General features: G+C 42.5%; 1 protein-coding gene across 6 annotated transcripts; it reads right to left on the bottom strand.

The window, feature by feature from the left end:
* Positions 1-1006: 1006 nt before the first annotated feature.
* Positions 1007-18313, bottom strand: LOC118311318 (polycomb protein SCMH1). 6 transcript variants are annotated; one of them, XM_035635124.2, is made up of 17 exons: positions 18138-18313; positions 17254-17460; positions 15926-15997; positions 15554-15631; positions 15246-15316; positions 14884-15118; positions 14318-14406; positions 13798-14041; positions 8600-8844; positions 8026-8217; positions 7094-7220; positions 6584-6784; positions 5877-6047; positions 5178-5300; positions 3979-4110; positions 2490-2617; positions 1007-2372 (listed from the first exon to the last, which is right to left on the bottom strand). In XM_035635124.2, the coding sequence occupies exons 3-17, from the start codon at positions 15948-15950 to the stop codon at positions 2253-2255; spliced, it is 2181 nt and encodes a 726-aa protein (XP_035491017.2). In that variant the 5' UTR covers positions 15951-15997; positions 17254-17460; positions 18138-18313; the 3' UTR covers positions 1007-2252. The 6 variants fall into 6 exon arrangements, with proteins under 6 accessions (XP_035491017.2, XP_035491008.2, XP_035490999.2 ...); XM_035635115.2 differs by having other exon boundaries at positions 13798-14044; XM_035635106.2 differs by having other exon boundaries at positions 8600-8841; positions 13783-14044.
* Positions 18314-20037: the final 1724 nt, after the last annotated feature.

Genomic DNA, 20037 nt, shown 5'->3' on the forward strand with positions numbered 1-20037 from the left:
GGCAGAGCACCTTATTTTTTTGTTGTACCGTTTCTCCCCAACTGTGCCCACAGTTGTGTTGCAGAGCGTCACGTGGTGTTTCTGCAGACGATAAAGGCATATTTATGCGATGAAATGACACCTGGGGCAAAGAACAGAGAGAGAGAGAGAGAGAGAGAGAAAAAAAGCTTTTTCTCTTTCTCACACTTCTGACTGATCTGCAAGCCCGCAGAACTTCTTCTCATACTGAAACCGTCTCACTGCTCTATTTGATGTGTGACTGTTGGGGCAAAGACAGTGGATGACTCAGGAGCTCTGCTTTGACCAATGTTGAAAAAAAAAAAAAATAATAGGGTAGGAGTTCCCCAAAGTACTGAACACCACCGTGCTGTTTCATAACTGTAATGCTAATCTATCGTTTGTGTGTGTGTGTTTTCAGTGGACCTAGTTATGTTGGATATTCCCCTTAATACTCAGAGACCTCCCCGCCTGCTGCCCCCCCATCCCCCTCAGCAAAAAACAAGAATTGGCACCCGATAAAAAATCCCACTGTAGTGTTGTGAGCTAAAGTGAAAACTTGCCTCACAGCCTTCACAAATACAATATGCGGCACAAGGAGCTGTTGTTTCTAAAAATAGCACTGGCTCCATGCACAACACTTTGGCTACTATTACACATCAAGAAGCACGGGGCATCAGCCATGAGCCGAGCTTGTCATGTGCCTGAGCATAACACACAAGCACAGCACAGATTGTGTGTGTGTGTGTGTATATCATATGCTCACACACAAGAAACGCATTCATCCTCCTCCTTGTCAGTTGCAACCAGGGGGTGTTTGGTCACCGTTTTCAAGCATGTGTGATGTTTTCCTGTTTTCACTAGGAGGATGTGGTTCGATTTTTCTGCCTTGTGCCCAAGTTGTTTCAGTGAGACAAGTGATTCTGCGCCCACAAGCCTACGGGCCCACTCACGCACAGGCAAAAAACAACGACAGGGATATTTACCAGAAACAACACGAACAACAGAGTCACATAGAGAGAGAGGGTCTTTAAATAATGGGAGAATAAAAGATAAAACACAACAATAAGGGAGAAATACTGACAATGAAGCAACAGAACAACAACTACAGGAAAATCACCTTGTTGGGGTTTAAAAATATCACAGATATGATCATGCTGAGGCGACCAGATGGAGCTATGACCACCTAGGGCAGGAAATGTCACTGAGTCCCAAAGAGAAACTGCAAGAAGTGTCTGGGGAAAAAAAGTAACCAGGGTTGTGCTGCCCTCTGTTGGTCAACTTCTGTAAAGGAAAAAAGCCCTCAGCAAACGGCGGTGAGTTCTCCAAAAATAAAAACATGATAATTTAGTATGTATATGAAAAGTTCAGGCAAATTAAAAGGACAAAATGTTGTCTAATTCAAAAAAATTAAGACAAAATAAAATTTAAAAAATGGAGAGTGTGAACTGGACGTAATCACAAAGTTGTGGTTCAAAAGGCTGGCGTCGCAGAGCAAAACTACGCCAACTGTTGAATTATTATATATTTATTAAACATTGTTAATTATGATAGGGCTCTCCATGTAAGAACTCTAATTATATAGTATAAAAAATTAAAAAAGTACAAATAACAAAGACGAGACAAGGCATTGTAAACAACATCCAGAATAAGACCAAAGAAATGGATTTCCTCATGGCAGTATTTTCAGAATAAAAGTTTTTTTCCCCCTTCCCCATAATTAATATTGATGCAAAACTGTGCCTCAAACAGAGACGTTCTTCAGAAGCGTTCCAAACCATTGGGATGAATGTAGTGATTTCTTTTCTTCCTTTAGGGGTTTTCTTTCTTTTAGCATGTCTGACACGAAAAGGCAAAAAAGTCCATATATTCATGAAATACAAAATATGAAGTATGTACAGAATACATGTAACATATTAAAAGCAGGCCCCAAAAAATAGCCTTTTACAGTTAAAATGGCCACATATGACTCTTCAAGTTGTACTGAAATGCAAAACAGATGATGGACAAAATGGGCAATTCTACGCATCCCCATGCTGCCTCAGGGCTGGATTGTGCTACACAAAAATAAACATTCCTCATTGCATGAGGTCGGGACAGGGGTATGTAATACCAGATATGGTCTGATGGAAATTGCTACATGTAAATGGCTCAGTATATGTCCAATATGTAGTGCATGATATACTGATCCGAGAGCAGGGAGCTGGGGTCGGAGCTTCGTCCTTTGGATGGCTGCTGCTGGTCGGCTCAACTCGTCAAGGCCGCTTGAGCTTGTCGATGTGGAAGGTGAGTTTGAGGGCGGGGCCGAGCTTCAAGCCCATATATTTCATCATCATGTCGCTACGCAGCAGCAGGAGTGCTTTGCCGTCGATCTCCTGTCACAGAAGGATGGAGTCGTTACAGATTACGTTGAGCAAAAGTAGCAAAAGGTGTATGTTTCTATTTTCTAACGCAGATTTTTTTTTTTTTCACCATTATCAGCAAGTACATACATGTTTTCTGAAAAGGTCGGCATGCGGAGCCAGCACTGGGTCGATATCTCTAATATACTGCATGACGTTATCCACTGTCCACAGGTTGGGGTCCTGACCACTGGGCCTTGGACTCTCTCGTAGACTGCCTGATTGTGAGGAAGTACAAGCAGATTTATAAAGAGGCTCATTCATTGGTTATGTCAACTGTATGAATGTTATATTAGGCTTCACAAACTGAACAAGCATTAACACACTTTAGCTTGCACTACTACTAATCCTTCACAAAAACAATACACATTGATCAGGTAACAGTGGCTATGCACATGCACGGGCTAATCTTTGGACCGTCAAATAAATTGGAAATCTTCCAAGTCAATGCAACAAATCAAGCGTGAATAAAAATGTTCTTATCTGCCCACTTCTGCCAGGGCCTGGGTGGAAAGTTAAGTTTACAACTGCACAGGATGTACAATTCAAGAAAAAGAACCATCCACAGTTAATGGTCTGCATCCACCCAACTTCACATCTACAAACTGTAAAAGTTTGGAACAGAATTCCTCCGTGAGATATCTTGTGTGTTCAAATGTATCATTATCATTGTACTGTCACTACAATTAATCTGTTTCCAAGGTGTCGGGTGTGCTACATCAAATACGTGTAAGCAAATATTCCTGGTAGATTAATTTTTAACGCCACATTTCTGCTGTTTACCTTGTGATGTTTGATCATGATGACTTTCCAGAGTGATAAAATCCCATGTCATCCTGAATTTTATGAAACACTTACAGGCATGTTGCAAATAACTACTAGGGATCTCCCGATCCAAAATTCCATATCGGTATCGGGACAATATTGGCAAAAATGACTGGATCGGATATCGGAATAAATAAGAATTAAAATCCGATTCGATACATTACAGTAAACACACCAAATAAATGCCTATTTACATATCTACTAAGCCTTGAACGACATTTTGGCATCATTTTTTTATTGTTTATTATTATTTCATTAACAGTTTAAAGTTAGTTTTAAATTAGTTTTTTGCTTGTTTGAATGGTGTTGGCCATAAAAAATCCTTCCAAAAGTTCTGTGCAGTATTCCATAACTCATAACTAGCATGTTGCTGGCTATATATATCTTCCTTTAGGGGAGTTCATTATTTGTTCCACAGTTGAGTATGAGGTTTAGGATGGCTAGGTTAAGCAAAGTGCATCCTGAACAATGCATTATTAATAAGTTATTTTACAAATGGGGAAAAGTTTGTATCAGATTAGTATCGGATTGGTATTGGCAGATACTCAAGGTTGCAGGATCGGTATCGGATCGGACATGAAAAAGTGGTATCGTCCCATCCCTAAACTCTACACAGCTCACAACATCCATTTTTGTTGCACGTGTGGCAGTTTTAGTCTGATTTCCAACTTGAAGCATTGTGACACTGACGAACGGATTATGTTGTAGAAATGTAGACAGTGACACTGTTTCTTGTATCGGCGTCTCCTCCTACCTGTGAAGTTATTAGGATGCAGCAGCTTGGTGGGAGACCTCAGTCCGGGTGTCAAAGCCGTAGAGTTTGGAGAGAGCGGGCTCTTCTTTAAGTGCTCTGATGTGACGACAGTGTTCTCCACGAAGGACTCGCCTGGCAACGATGCAGACAGAAAAGTCTCCAGTGAGAAAAATCATCATAGCGCTACTTGAAATAATAACTAAAGAGACTACTAGCTGAAAACACAGTAAATACAGAATGATTAAAATGCTGAATGTGGTAAAAATGGAATCACAAAACAAAAGCAACCGCTGTTTTCCCATGATACATTTCACAGTGTGTCGCTCTCAGGGAAAGAAAGCTGCAGCAATGCGAGTGTTCTGGCCTTCCGTGAAAGTGGAAGGCCCTTTTAAGGGGATATTGCCCTTTAACATAAATCTCTTCAAATATCCCATTAACTTAATTAAAATCTAAGGAAATTGAAAGATGATTAAATGATTAACCTCCTGCCCCACAACTAAATAACACTCGCTCCTGAGTCAAGAGCTGCTTCTGTTCTACTAGCACATTTCTTACGATTATATAAAGCTTTACTGGACAACTCGGAGCTGTTGATAATTAGAATGAAATGTCTTGTATAAAATATGGAGCATTACAGTTGACAGTCACTCAGATAATATAAATAAATACCACACACACACACACACACACACACACACACACACACACACACACACACACACACACACACACACACACACACACACACACACACACACACACACACACACACACACACACACACACACACACACACACACACACACACACACACACACACACGGGCTGTAATTTAGTCAGTGAAATCCTTCCTCATGTGCATTTCTAATTCATATTTCACTCGCTAATAAAGACCAAAGAAACATACCGCCAAAAGCCATTTTACAAATTAGAAATGTGCGCGCCAGGAGCATCACATACATTATGGTTCAGCAACATTTTGTCCATATCTCAACATAAATGTGGGAGCTGACATACATATTACCCTTCAGTGTACAGGAAAAAATAATTATTACTCTCCTAATAGTGGAATCAACCACTAAAAGATGATGATGCAGTGTTATTAGGGGTAGCAACCTAAAACTGATGATAATCTTTAATGACATCTGAGTGATGAAGTTTTTTTTAAAGAAAGAGTCAAACTAAAGGAGGAAGCGCACCATCAGTGGAGTGTCGGGGGATTTTGGCCAGTTTCTGGGGTAGCGGGCTGTTGTAGTTCTGGAGGAATCTCTTGGTGCCTTGGCCCTGGCCCATCGTCAGGCTGTCGCCAAAACTTCTCCTCTCTGAAACCAGCACATATGGGGAAAAAGAACAGAAGCTGATACAGAAAGAGCCAGTATGGGCACATATAAGTGAACCAGACTGTCACTGATTAAACTCTGGCGTCTCATGAGTCGAAACATAACAGAAACACTTTAGGGGGACGACCAGAGGGAAAACATGTAGTGAAACTAAGCTGAATGAATGTGATTTATGTTGTGAAATTAAACAGGAGTTTGCTTATGCCAATTATTACTAATTATAATACATTTTTTGCCCCCCCCTCCTTCCCATGATTGTTAATGACTGATAAAAATTGAGAGGTGAACTTTTTTCAGCTTCTGACAGTTGGCACGTCAGAAGCAGTTTGAGAAACAATGTCGTAAAGGCTGATTCATTAACAGTAGAATATATCATGTGTAATGCAAGTCTGATTTATTGCTATTGTTATGATTGTGTGCAACACAATCTGGATAATGTACACTGTACAATCAACTGCGAGTTTTCTCCCTGCTTCAAAATAGACACGTTATGTCATCCCAGCCGTCATATTTAATTCTAATGAGGACAAGTTGCTGTAAACGATATTTGGCACTGACCTTTAGGATATGTGTGAGTGTTGTAGTGCAGCCCTCCTCTGGCAACAGGCTGGCTGCCAAAGAGCGGATCGCAGTGAAGGTTGTGGCAAAGTTTCTCCAGGAAGCGGAGGACGTAGGTAACACTACTGACAGTCGGCAGCGTCAGGGTGTGCTGCTGCTCGTCAAAGTAGGCTACACGGGGCAAATGACAGACAACGGAGTTAAAGGACGTTTACAGACAAAAAATTAATAAAAAAGGACTTGTGAGGTTTAATCAGTCAGGTCTTCTGCACCTCACATTTTATGTAACAGTAAAAATAGAGTTTACAATTAACATGGTAAGATCTCCATTCCAGGAATAAAAACTTATAGTAATTAAACAAGTATGTGATATCGTTACAATGAAAAAGTAAATGTCTTCTCTTGAGGTCTTCCTGCAGATGGACAGGGATGGAGAGTGAAATCCTTAAACCCCTTTTAACAATGAAGGTAGTGTCAAATCATAACAGCAGTCATCTCAGAACACTTTTCATAAAGAGCAGGCCTAACATCCCCCCGATGATTAAGCACTTAGCAACAGTGACAAGGAAAACAACCAGGCTCAGCATGAGCGGCCATCTGCCTAGATTGTTTGGGTTGAAAGAGAAAGCGATGTCAACCAGAGATGACGAAGCAGAGAGCAACAAGAAGAGACAAAGAAAAGCACAACATGATTGTGTAATCCTAACCTGAAATGACTTCGCCACCTTGGCCAGACTTAAGGCAGGAGAAGACGGTGCTCTGGTTGTGGGCAGAGTCCACACAAGCCTGGACGCACTGCTGGAGCACCGAAGAGGCCCGGCCTGGCCCGAAATGGTCCGGGAGCTGCTGGATGCGCCGCTGCTCCAAATGGGGTCCCACCTTGCCGTACTTGTTTAGGTACACACAAACTGCCAGGACCAGAAGACAAGTCGAGGGGGTTGTATGACTCATGCGTATGATATAAAATAACCAGTTTGTTTATCTTTGCATCACAGAGACCCTGGCAGGTACGGCAGACAGACGGGTATTACATTTTGTTCCACTTTCCCACCAGTGTCAAGTGAAATGTAGCTGCCGTAGACCTCTACGCACAGTATGATGTGCTGCCGAGGGCAGTGACACGTGGGCCAGAGTCCAAAGCATGCATTGTATATCCCAGACAGGAAAACCCATCAATAATCATGTGCAGCATGTTCAGGTCTGCGGACGTCAGATACCTGTGGGAGCCTGTAGTGCAGAGTTGGGGATGGTGGCGTTGTCCAGAGGCACAGTGCTGGTGTCGGGCTCTGGGGTGCTGCTGGTGGGAGACGTGGGGACTGGATTAGGTACCACGCGGGGTTTCCTCTGGATACAGACACACACAGACAGACAGACACACACAGACACACAGACACACACACACATTCAGACATTTTACAGATTACGGGCTCAGCAGCATAACCAAATTTGATAGGAACAAGTCATAACAAAGCATCAGATGTGACTCTGCTGCAGTTATTATGATGTAAATGTAACAAGGTTTTAACATCAGGAAAAAAAAAAAAAAGATCAAACGGGAGAAAAAAAAAAATCAGATCTCTGCCAAGTATTTCCATTAATCTCTCTTCGGTGCATTGGGACCTGGTTAGTGCAGCTACCTGCTTTGCCAGCATGCACACACATACGCACACACATACGCACACACATACACACTAGATGCTGCCAACATCTGTTGTGTACAACAACTGTGTTCTGTTCATTTGAAATGGAAACCAGCTCAATCTGCCTTATTTGAAAAAACACCCAACAACAACATGGCATTCATTTTTCCTGCCAAGAGAGAATCTTTTTTCGAAACATGACACTTTTCAGTTAGCGTATTATTTTGTAACATATTCTCTTGCGGTGTTTTTGAATTTAAATTATCCGAAAGGGAGTAACAACATGTTGTTGCAGAGTAGAAATATATTTATATCAGCCTTTTTAACAGATGTCATATCAATTAATAAAAATTTAAAAAAGGTCTAAGAAAAGAAGTTGAGCACTGGAAAACACATTTTGTTGACCCCAGATATATTGAAAGGTGATACTGTATCTAAAGAGTATATGCAACAGGTTACATAACCTCATGCAGTGTTCCTGTGTCTATATGCCTGAACGGGGCAGCTACCTTGCTGCCAGGCTTGGGCCCTCTTTTCTTTGGGATCTTGATCGGTTGTGCCGGAGTCTGGACCTGCTGCAGAGCTATCCTCTGTGCCCAGTTGGCAGGCAGCCTGCCCCTGGTTCGCCCTGGGCCAGTCACTGGCCGTCCTGGGCCAGCCATGGCGTCCTCCATCCAGCCGGCTCTCTTTGCCCAGCCCAACTGCAAAAACACGGCGCAAAGGAGGGTCAAGTAGGACCAACTTTTCATGCTGTGATACTTTTGAGATATTCGCCTCTGACATTTTTTTGCCATCACACTACAATGGAAGTCAGTGGTATTTTGCCTGTGGTGCTGACAGCATGAATGAAGTCAAAACTAACATGTCTTTACAGAAACAATGTCCCAGTCACTCTGGATAATCCTCAAACCTCACTGTGAACAGTGGCCCAGGACGTTTTACCTATCTGGAAAGAGGCAGAAATCTCAAAACCCAACCCAACTACACGCCTAAACATCATCAAATGTAAATGAGGATTTTTTCTTTTTGGTTATTGTAAACTGACCCTATAATTAAATAATCTTTAAACCACTTCCTGCCTACCTTACTGCCAGGCTTGGGCCCTCGTTTTTTGGGGATCTTGACGGGCCCCACGTCTTTGCCTGGCTGGATGCTCTGTGGTCCCAGAGCCGAGGCCTTCTGACCCCAGGGCGCAGCGACCTTGGTTTTCCTTCGGCCTGGCTTACGTCCTCTCTGACCCGGAGGTCTGCCCACCGTTGGGGTGGGGTGCATGGCTGGGTTCTCCACAATCCCGTCTGTCAACGCCCCGAGGCTCTTCGGCAACACTACTGCACGGACAAGGATGGACGGAGACACAAAGAAAAAAAAGGGGTTATGTTTAAAGCTGTTGCATGGCAGCGAAAGATGACAAATGAACAATTATAGGTCCAGGTTTCACATTCAGTCACAGGTAAACTTAAATGTTCATTTTTGAGTAGTTTTTCTTTTCGTTAATTGTAATTCTGCAAAAAGTCACAAAACAAAGACTCTTTTCTTCATGGAGAAAAATACATGCAGCAATAAATCATGATACACGATCTTGTAGTATGATATCAATAAACTGCTAATGGTAATCACTCCGTTTTCAATTTGTAAGGACAACAAAATTCCATTCACCTCCAAATCATTGGGGGCAGTGGGGCTAAACTCAAAGGTCTCAAGACCTGAGCAAATAAACCCAAGCCAAGTCAGATAATGCTTAAAGTGTGTGTTTGTGTGTGTGTGTGCGTGCGTAGCAACCAACAAAGGATGAAGATGAAGCAAAGGAAAAACAAGGACAGAAAAATATCAGACAAGAGGTGAAGGATTTTTTAAAAAAGAGAGGTTTTAGAAGAAGGTACGGAGGTAATCAAAGATGATTTTCTTTTTGGCTCACTCTCAAGTCCCTTATGGCAAGAAGAAAAAAGGATAAAACTCAAAAGCCTGAGGAATAAACCCTAATAAAAGAACCGAGCTGCTGACAGCAGTGAGATGGTCTTAATATTTATCTCTCATAGTCTAACCCGAGCACACACACACACATCATCTTATTTTCTGATGGGAAGCATAAAAAAAAAATAAAAAAAAATCACATAAACCACGGAGGGAAAGACAAAATCCCAAAACATTAAGAGAAGGGCCTACATTAAACACATGAAAACAACCAAATGAGCTGTGTACTTTACATAAGCCATTGCAGCTGGCAAATCTTCAAGAATGTGTGCGTGCAAAAACAACTGCATAGGAAAAAAGATGTGCTGTGTAAGCCGGCGTAGCAGACTTCACATACACCTGCAAACACATGCACACGAACATGAGGCACGTGCTGCAGTTCATCCCGGATCAAACCCACAACAGACTCACGAGAGGAGCGGCCACGTTCATTAACACGGGTTTCGACTCCGCGGGGTTGAATTTATCAAATCCTTTTACACAGGCAATCAATGCAAAAGCTCAGTCTGCCGGCTGCTGCTACTTTTCATACGGGAGCAACTGGTGGAGCTCAGAAACAACGAGACGTCTGATTGATCCTCCACAGATTGGAAGACTCCTAGAGAATATGTTGAAAAGGTTGTTTTTTTTACGGAGCTCGAGGTCACGTGTTCATTGATCAGCGGCAGCGCTTGTAAATACAGCCAAACAAACACGCAACAAGCCAACCCTGTTTTTTTTGGGGGGGGGAGGTTTCCCCCTCTCCTCGGAGTGCACTGAGTTCATTGGGTTCACAAAGCCACCACTGTCAGCTTCGTATTACAAAACTTTAAATTAAGCGATCTTCTCAAGCGCTTATAACCGACCGCTGCGACTGCATTTCTGTCATCTTTACTCACCTCGACGACTCAAAAGAAAAGTTTAAAGTGTGCGGCTGTCTGCGCGGCTGTCCTGAGATTCACCCTCTCCTCCTACCCTGTCCTCCTCTCACACTCTTCCTCTGCGTCGCTCCTCCTTTCTGCCTTTTTCCTCCCTTCTCCCTCCTCTCTCCTCCCACCATCTGTTGACAATGTAAACACTCCACCTTTTTCACAGTCTCCAATGAGTCTGTCTTTCTATCCTCTCTCGTAACTCACTTCTCCCCGAGGTGTTTAATCAGACCCTGTTAGCCAGGGTGCCAACGAGAGGCCTGTGGAGGGTGCACCCGGGCTCATTTCAACCACGTCATGGCCCGACTCTGCCAGCTGGGTGAGTGCCAGGCCTTCATAAACCACGAGCAGGCTACAAAGACGAGTCCTGCCTCCCCCTTTTCTCTCCTTCCTTTTCCACTCCCTCACAATCTGTGGATTGTAACAGATGAGTACAGCTGACCTTGAGGCCGATAACCCTTGTGTCCACATCTTCCTTTTATGTCTCTTGTGTAACAAATTGCTCACTCCAGTTCCCAGCTCTGGTTCTGGCTTTCCTCTTGGTCCGAACACCAAAGGCTGGTGACAAGAAAACCTCCTTGTTTGCTAAATGTAAAAACAAAAGAAGCAGTGTATGGTGTGCGTATGGCGCGATGTCAGTTTTTATGCCACAAATGTGAGCAAACCGACAGTGACATTTTACAAAGAAGAATACTTTGACAGTGGAAGCCTGATCAACTGTTTCACATGATGCCTTCAGGGCAGATGATATACTCGCACTCATAATACTAATCACGATGCACCAACCGATCATTGAGGTCTGCCAATCAGATGCTTTTGGAACCCGAGATTGACACATAAAGCAGATCGGGCCTTTGCAGTAGTTGCTCCTGACCTGGAACAGTCTGCACCTCCACATTAGGACCTCTCCAACTCTGTACACTTTAAAACTCGCCCTATACTGTTTTGGATTCATTTATTCAATGTGTTATCGTTGTCTGCTTGGCTGATTGTTTCATTTTTTGTGTATCTCCCCTATTTGAGCTGCTTTGGTCAACGCCTTTACAAATAAATTGACTTGACCAACCAACCAACACCACAGATACCATGAAAAGTGATCGTAAATTCCAATAGAATTTGTTGATGAAATCTGTTCATTATTGTGTCAAACCAGTTCCAAGTCTTGGATTTAAAAGCAAAAAGGATTTAGAACACTACCACTCAATGCTCTGTTTTACCATGGTGTACAAGTAGATAATATAAATCTACTTGTTGTACATGTGAATTTGCTGTACAAACGGGTCTCTGGGAGAACACAGTGGGGGGACAAATTAAAAGTATAATTTTTACAGTGTAACATAAAAATTAAAGACAGGCCAGGGATAAATGGTGCATTTATGAAGGTAATAAAATTTTAATTTCTGCTGAGACATGGTCATGTAGAGACGGGTGATAAATTCAAGGAAAAGCCAACATTAAGTGTATTGGTAAGGTGTAAGGGCCACAACATGCCACCATAAAAGCTTCAATGGGCCTTGGCATTGATTCTATAAGTCTGAGGAAATTCAAGTCGGTGGAAGTCTACTGGTGGGATGTAACGCCTTTCTTCAAATATATATTCGAAATGCAAACCTTGAAATATGCAAAGTAAAGCAAAATACTTATAAATATAGATGCTATGGATTTTTTCTATGGCTTCTTTCACAAACTAACAGCTGTGAAAGTTGAGATGTCACAGACATATAAGAGGTGGTTTGAAGTCAATAAATTCATAAATTAGTGAGCTATTGAAAATGCAAACCTTGAAATATGCATATTAAGTCAAAATGCTCACTGATATTGATGCTATGGAATTCGCAAAGGCTTTTTTCACAAACTAACAGCTGTGAAAGCTGTGAGTGCCATGCAGAGATTCATGCTGCCACCTGCGTTTCGGATTGTGGAAAGGACCACATGAGTTGGGTGTCATCTGTGTATCTATGGTAAGAAAAACCATGTGAGTGAATGACAGATCCTAATTACCCGGTGTACAAAGAGAGATGATGGGGCCCAGAACAGAGCCCTGAGGGACCCCAGTGGTGAGATTGCGGGGTTCGGACATCGATCCTCTCCAAGTAACCTTGTAGGTGCGGCCCTTGAGGTAGGATGCAAACAGGGAGAGTGTCGAGCCTGAGACTCCCAGTTGTTGAGTCACTGTCTAGCAATATGATTCACAAGAATGTTTTATACAACTCTTTAGTGACCCCTCTGAACCTATCTGTCTGACCTCTGTCCTCAGCTCAGGATTAAGTTAGCTGGAGCGACAGTAGGAATTTCATCAGGTCACCAATCTAAATATACAAATAAGGACAATAAAACTGACAATTGCTCCACTTCAAGAAATGCAATTGCACAGAGGAACATGTCAAACAAGTGCAAAAAGATATCCAAACAGTGAATAAGTGAAAGCACCTTGTCGGTGTATGATTGATGTGTTCAGGCCAGTAAATGATCAGTTCATCCACACTGATGGGGACTTTTTTTTTTCTCACCCACTCTCTTGGTACCTAGTTATGTAGACAGATTCAGCTTTGCAGGTTCAGGTTATGAAATATCCATGTTTCTGCCTCAAATAAATACACTTTTGACTGTAATGCTCAGAGTTGAATTTTTTTCAAAACGAAATAAACAAATAATTACCAACCTGTCACTCTGGAGCTACTGTACTCAATATAATCTAAACTAACTGGAACTGAAATCTTGTAAATAGGTTTCATTTGACACTCTTCTTACTGCAGAAATAATCCCATTGAAAACAGGTGTGATGACAGTGTGTTATGTAGATTATACAAAGTAAAAGGGAAATTAAATCTGAAAAGAGATGTGGCTGTTGATTTAAATTTGCCCTTTTTCAGGCTGAGATCGCAACAAATGCACCTCTATGGTATTGCAGTGGAGGCAGAGACCCCGGAGCAAATATAACCGAGAGTTTCACTAGATACCACTGAAGGTTAATTTATACTCAAACAGAACAAGTTTGCTGTCCGACCACTTTGTGTGCCTTAAGTGTTAATAGCTGTTCTGAATGGCCACAATCCAAGGTGTGGTGAAAAGGTAACACACTTTCAGAAGTGTCTCCTGATCATGTTGCATTGTTGTTAAAATTCAAATCAATAATGTAAAGAAAGAAATAGTCTGATGAAGAAGTCATGAGCCCCGGCTCCTCTCTCACCGTCGCTCAGCTGACCGCATGAAAAGGGTGTGAATGTCAGATTGCTGATGAAGCTATATGACCATATGTCAACCACTTCTGAAGAAACATACTGACAGCTTAAATGTAAGTGATGTGATATAGACCTTGGTAATTTGAAGGAACAGACGCTTGAACAATAAGGCAACTGACAATTTTACATAAAACCTCCCACCTACCGTTTAAGTTGATACCTTTGGTGCCAGGCGACTGAAGGTTGTCTCCGGTGAGGGCGCACCAGCCAACGGGGAAGACGTCGCGCGAGTCGTACCGGCAGTAGTAGTCAAAGGCTCCCCGCCAACCATCGAAGGTGACCAGCACCTCGACACCACGCAGTGCACCCACTGTGGCTGGACAGATGAAGTGGGGATTTTTCCGGTCCACCGCCTCCAGCTTCATGCCCACCTGGAAGGAGTTCTGCTCCGGGGCGGGGGGCTCCTGCTGGGGAATACGGAGGAAGACAAGGGTCAGGTAAGGAAGTTGGCATGTGTATACCAGGGATGTACAGTAGACTCAACCAAAGGCAGCAGTGAAATGTTGCTATTGATGATATGTTTCCTTAATGTACCAGACATTATGGTGCTATGTTCACAGGGATCTTTTGTGGATAAAAAAAAATTATTGACTTAATATGGCTACTAAATACACATGCTCGTTTTCTTCGTGAAGCTTGTTTTTCAGAGAGTGTAGAGCTCATGAGCCTTTTACAGGTACCTTGTGAAAAATGCGAGAGGGCGCCATCTCAGCTCCATTGAGCGTTTTCAAAAGGAACATGGGCCAGGAGGACGCATTGAGACGGAAACCTGAAGAGGACGACAATTGTTGTTGTAAGTAAAACAGCATTATGTCCAAGGGTCGTGTAATGAGCATGGTGAAGCTCACATTGGGGAAAAAAAACAAAGGATGAAAAACTACCAAATCGACATGATTAATCGTCAATAGTCCATTGGCTGAAAATTAACCTGCAACAATCTTTTTAACCGTTTAATTGTTTCAGTCCTATTTCAAGTAAGCGTAAATATTTGCTGACATTTCATTGACTTAAATGATCAATAATGAAGGATGGTAAGTTTGCCGCCATACAGATGATCATTAAGGCTGTGTTAAGTTATTCATAGGCCGAAACAGCACACATTGATAATCTGCAGTCAGTCACTGACATCTAGTGGACAAAATTTAAAAAGAAGTCAAATCCGTGGAAAACTTCTACTAATATTTCATGACAGTATGAGAAACAACACTTTGAAAGGGCACCTTTGAGTGTGTGTGTGTGTCCTTACCGAGTGGTGGTTGCAGCATGCCTCCGTTCTTCTCACAGCTGCCAATAGGCTGGATCTCCGAGGAGTCCACCAAGCGCCAGAAGTCATTCTTGTTGTCCGACCCGTCCAAGCGGAGGCGCAGCCGTGAGCCTGTCAGGCCCACCACTGTGGCAATGCAGGTGGATGTGGTGTTTCGCGGGTCCTGGGCCTCCAGCTTCATTCCCGCCTTGAACTCGTTGACAGGAGGTGTGGGGCTCTAGATGGCGACAACAGACAACAGTTAGTAGTTGGAAGAGTAGCAGCGAATGAACGGCAGTGGGGGAAGAAATTTGGACGTATAAGTTTAAGAGTAGACATGTGCAAGGACCGATCACTCTGCTCACCTGTCTGAAGCACGAAGTAGGTGCAGCAACAGCGCCCGTCTCTTTCAAGTATTTCTCCCAACTGAAATGTCCTGCAGAAAAAGTTTATATCACTATCACGTTTTGAGTCGTTAGTTGAATTATAAATATCAGCTTTAGGGCTGTGTTTTGTGAGCCCAGACAAAAAGGCAACGAAGAGAGACATTGGGCTTTAAATGCCAACCTTTTAAGTAAAATCGGTCTTGATGGTTAATAAAATAACGCTGAGGAAAACCCATGGTATTGCCGAAGGTTACTTCATAAATCAATGGCTGTTGTGGGTTATTTACCTTGGTACTGTGAAGGCACCCGGGAGGGCCGTCCACTCCGGGCGTGCTTGATCCTTCTGGCATCTTTCCACTCTATAGCTGGAGAAGCCAAAAAAGACAGAGTAAGCCCTCAACTGTGGGTGATTTCGTCATCAGTCAATACCACGCAATACCTGCCACAATCTCTGCCACAACTCGCCGCTGGCAATTCCCAGACTAATACAAGAAAATATATGAATTTGACTCAACAGAACCAACAGAGGAGCTGGTTGAATGAAAATATGGCATATTTCTAACCTTCCCTGAAAGATACAATGAATACTCATAGGACAGAAACATATTTCGGTGAAAAAATACTAATATCATGCTCAGAGTGGTGCACTGAATTCTTACCTTTCTGTGGTACGGGCTTCCTCATGCTCCAACAATACTGACCAAGCTCACGATGCAACAGTGGCCTCCACTCTGAACACAGGGAAATATGCAAAAAAAAAAAAGAACAATGGTAAAGCTGCACGAACCATACATTTGTGTGTAAAAAAAATAAAATAAGCAGAGAACTTGGAGATTCCTTTTTGCTTGTGCTGTGATTGTTGGGGTCATTTTAAAGTTTACAATTAAGATAACCAATATGACATGCTTCATTTAGGGGGAAATTATCATAAAATGACAAGACACAGATGGAAGAGCAGATGTAAAACGCTGGGACAAACAGTTAAGTTTTAAAATATATTCATGGAATAAAAGGGGACAACAATTTACATTAACAGGGCAAAAGATAAAACAATGGATCATACCGATAAAACAATTCACGCGTAAATTGTACAAGGGTATTGTGAGGGAAACCAGAGAGCCTATTGTAGTTCACTGGATTTCTTTCCTCCTGACAGGCAGGGGGTCGCAAAGAGGCCCACGATCATGCCAACAATGCACTTCATGTATATGGATTTCATGTGCGCTTTCACACTTTTAAGATCAAGTTCAAGATCAAAACACTTCCTGTATCAACTGTACTGGCAGACTGTGATTGATATGAACAAAATCTCAAGCTAAGACCTCAAACCAAACCAATGTTGGATCAACACCTCTCATAAAATAACTGAGAGGGTTCAGCTTGAACTTCTATGATTATTATGATTGTTCTGCACAACTTTAATTGAACAGTTTTATGCAATATTCTCATTGGAAAAGAAGACACGCTGATGGTGGAAACCGAGTATCGCCTGTGCAGAATGTTTTCAGTCTTCCTCAACATCAATTAGGGAACTGGGGGTTTAGAGAAGGGTGACATGTTTTGAGTGACCCCCTGTAACCCAGACGGGTGGGGGTGGGGGGGGGGTCTGCACCACCATTAGTAACCAGACACAACACACAGGTCAACAGGTCAGAGGGATATAAACAAGTGCATGTCCCACAGTGGCCTCCAGTCCTATGTCGTCCAAGTAAAACAACGTTTAGATCATTTAGGATTTAGAACATTTGCAGAAAACACACACACACACACACACACACACACTTTCATTTAAACATAACAAAAAGCTTATATGCATATAATATGAATCAGTCAGTGTTGGCACAAAGCGACACTTGTTAACCATCTGCCAAACATTTGAATGTGCAGCTTTATTGTTCTGAGCGCCGTTGTAAACTGACGAACGCGCTTTTCTTAAAAAGGAAACACCAAGGGTGCAACTGCGACCGGCCGCTGCTCGTGTGCCTACCTTAACACTTCATCACCGAGTGGCAGCGCGTCTCCTGCTCCGGCTGATTTGTCTTTTCAATAGAAGTGCGCCTTTTTTTCCTCCTCCTTCCTCTTCTTCTTCTTCTTCTTCTTCTTCTTCTTCTTCTTCTTCTTCTTCTCCTCCTCCGCCGCCGCCAAAGGGGGGGTGGCGTCCGAATTAAAGCGACCCCGCTCCCCGGCTCCCCGTCTGGGGAGGTGAGAGCAGAGGGGAGGGCGTCGTTAGAGAGCCCAGGCCAGCGGGTCCTCCCCCCAACCCCCCCGTCGCTAAGCCCCACGGAGAGTTCAAACTCCGGCTCCCGGCGAGCGCCGCCTAATCTGCCATCTGCGGCCCAAACCTTAACATTTCCTAAACGCGCCGAGCTCCATTCAAAACACAAAGCCTGCACATGGGACAGCCCCCCCCCCCCCCCCCCCCCGGACCCCTCCCCCTCCCGTGCTAGATCTGCACGACCGCTCACATACATGACAGCAGACATAATAGTGATATTCAGGGGGTTACGGCGACATTAATACTAGACACACGTGGTATGAATCATACAAGAATATCACAGGAAAAGTCAAACGTGAAGCAGACACACACACACACACGCGCACACACACACACACACACACACACGTCCAGCATGCTATGCTACGCGCGGCTACACGGAGACATGCCCACTTGCCCGGGATGCTATAGCGTTAGCATGCTAGGCGGCTCGCTAGCAGCCCCCGAGCCGATTGTAAATATTAACGTTAGCACAACAACAACAACAAAAAAAGCGGGAGCGCGCACCGAGGCTGGCCGGTGCCGACGCGGACTCAACGCCGGAGCCCCCGGCCCACGACGAGGAGCCGCGGCCCGGCGCGTCAGAGGTTGTTTACCTTGCTTCGTAACGTGTGTGTTTGTTTCTGGTGTGGATTTTTTTAGCGCTTGGCCGCCATTTTTTCCCCCCGCTGCACGGTGAGGAGGGGGTGTTTTGCCAACATGTTTTTTTTTTTTTTTGTTGGCCAGTCGGACGACAGACAGGCGAGTGAGCGAGCCGGGGGATGGAGACCGTCACCGGGGTGGGAGCGACCCCTGGTGGCCAAACTACAGTATAGAGGGGGAAACTACATGAAAGTAAAAGACAGATTCATTTCAACAGATCAACAGATTCAGCTTTTTTTCAGATTTTAAAAAGGCCCATGTGTGTTCATGAAATAAAATGAATCAGTTCTACTTACCTAGATTCATACAATTACTAACGGTATTTTTACACCTCCTGTTTGCACTGCACTGTTTGCACCATCACATGTTGCACATCTTATATATATATTTTAAAATTGTAAAGTATTGAAGTATTCTTATTTTATATTTTGTTTTTGTTTTGTAAGCATTCTGTTTTCTCTTCCTTGTTTTGTTTTTGCTGGCATTGACATTTGTGAGTTTGACAATTATATTTCCACAAAAAAACATATAATCAAATAAACATGTAACATTAACACAAATGCATATATTATATTGGTTTCAAAATGTAGTGTGATTATGTACTGAGCTTAAACAAATTTACAGTTTAAAACATAAACTTGTCCATGCTTTCAAGAAGACGCACTGTGTACTCGCATCACGCTTTCTATATTGCTTTAAACGTATTGTTGGTGTTTCTGTACTTGCTAAACCTGCTGTCTTCGCACATTCAACAGTAAAAAAAAAAATATTTACATAACACATTTACATTCATCCTAACGTATTTACATTCATCCATGACGTACTAGACACAGTATTGTATGTACACTGCAATGAATGTTTCGTTCTCTTTGTTCCGAGTAGTTGACATCGTTTTATGTCTGTGTGTATCTGTGTGTATCTTCCTGTAATTTCTTTTTTTTGGCAATAGAATTACAATTCCACAGTATGGAACCATATTAATTCTATGCTTGAACATTTAACCTAGTTTCTATTCCTTATTATTCTATAACTAACTATATTCGTATACCAAAATAGAGCATTCTCCTTAAAAGTGGTCATAACATCTCAAAACAAACTTTATTTTAAAAATGGTATTACATACGATCAAACAAGCTACTTCCAGTTGAACATGCACTGCTGGGACTGCTTTGACTTGCTAGTAAGAAAGTTGCAGAAACTGAGTTTTTAAAAAAGAATTTGAAATAAAGTCCCATATTAAAAAATAAACAGTCATTTTATCAACCAGTGTTAATAACCATGTTCAATAATTTATCACAAGAATATGAAATGAAGACAAATAAGAATAGGAATTCAACAGATGTTTTTGCAGCGTTACTGCTGCACACAGCACTGCTCTAGTTTCATTTAAACTGCGCTCTAGTTTTATGTGTTTGACTAAAAACGTGGGGTGTTGTGCCTTGAGCATAACATGAATAGAGTGTGATTATCAGTGCACACAAGGCTTAACTTATTAACCACAATTTGTTCCAGTTTGAAATGTTCTAACATTCTGAACATCACAATCAATAGAGAAATATCTTTCAAACTTAACCAAACATAATCCATCCTGCCAGGTTTATGTCACTTAGTGTATACGGTAGCATATTCCTTAAAAAGTGTGAACAAAAATAAGATAATAATAACATGGCACTGCACTATATATATATATATATCAAAAGATATTCCAGATAAGATGTGTAGGTGTGAAAATTAGAAATAGGCGCCATTTGGTAATGCCATGCCAATTAGGTCTGTGTAGCAACTGTAACTATGTGATTTGAAGAAACACCCAGCAGTTCAATTGTGTGTAATGGTCACCTGGCAGCACTGCTA

Source organism: Scophthalmus maximus, chromosome 1 (genome assembly GCF_022379125.1).
Source record: "Scophthalmus maximus strain ysfricsl-2021 chromosome 1, ASM2237912v1, whole genome shotgun sequence".
Taxonomy (NCBI): domain Eukaryota; kingdom Metazoa; phylum Chordata; class Actinopteri; order Pleuronectiformes; family Scophthalmidae; genus Scophthalmus; species Scophthalmus maximus.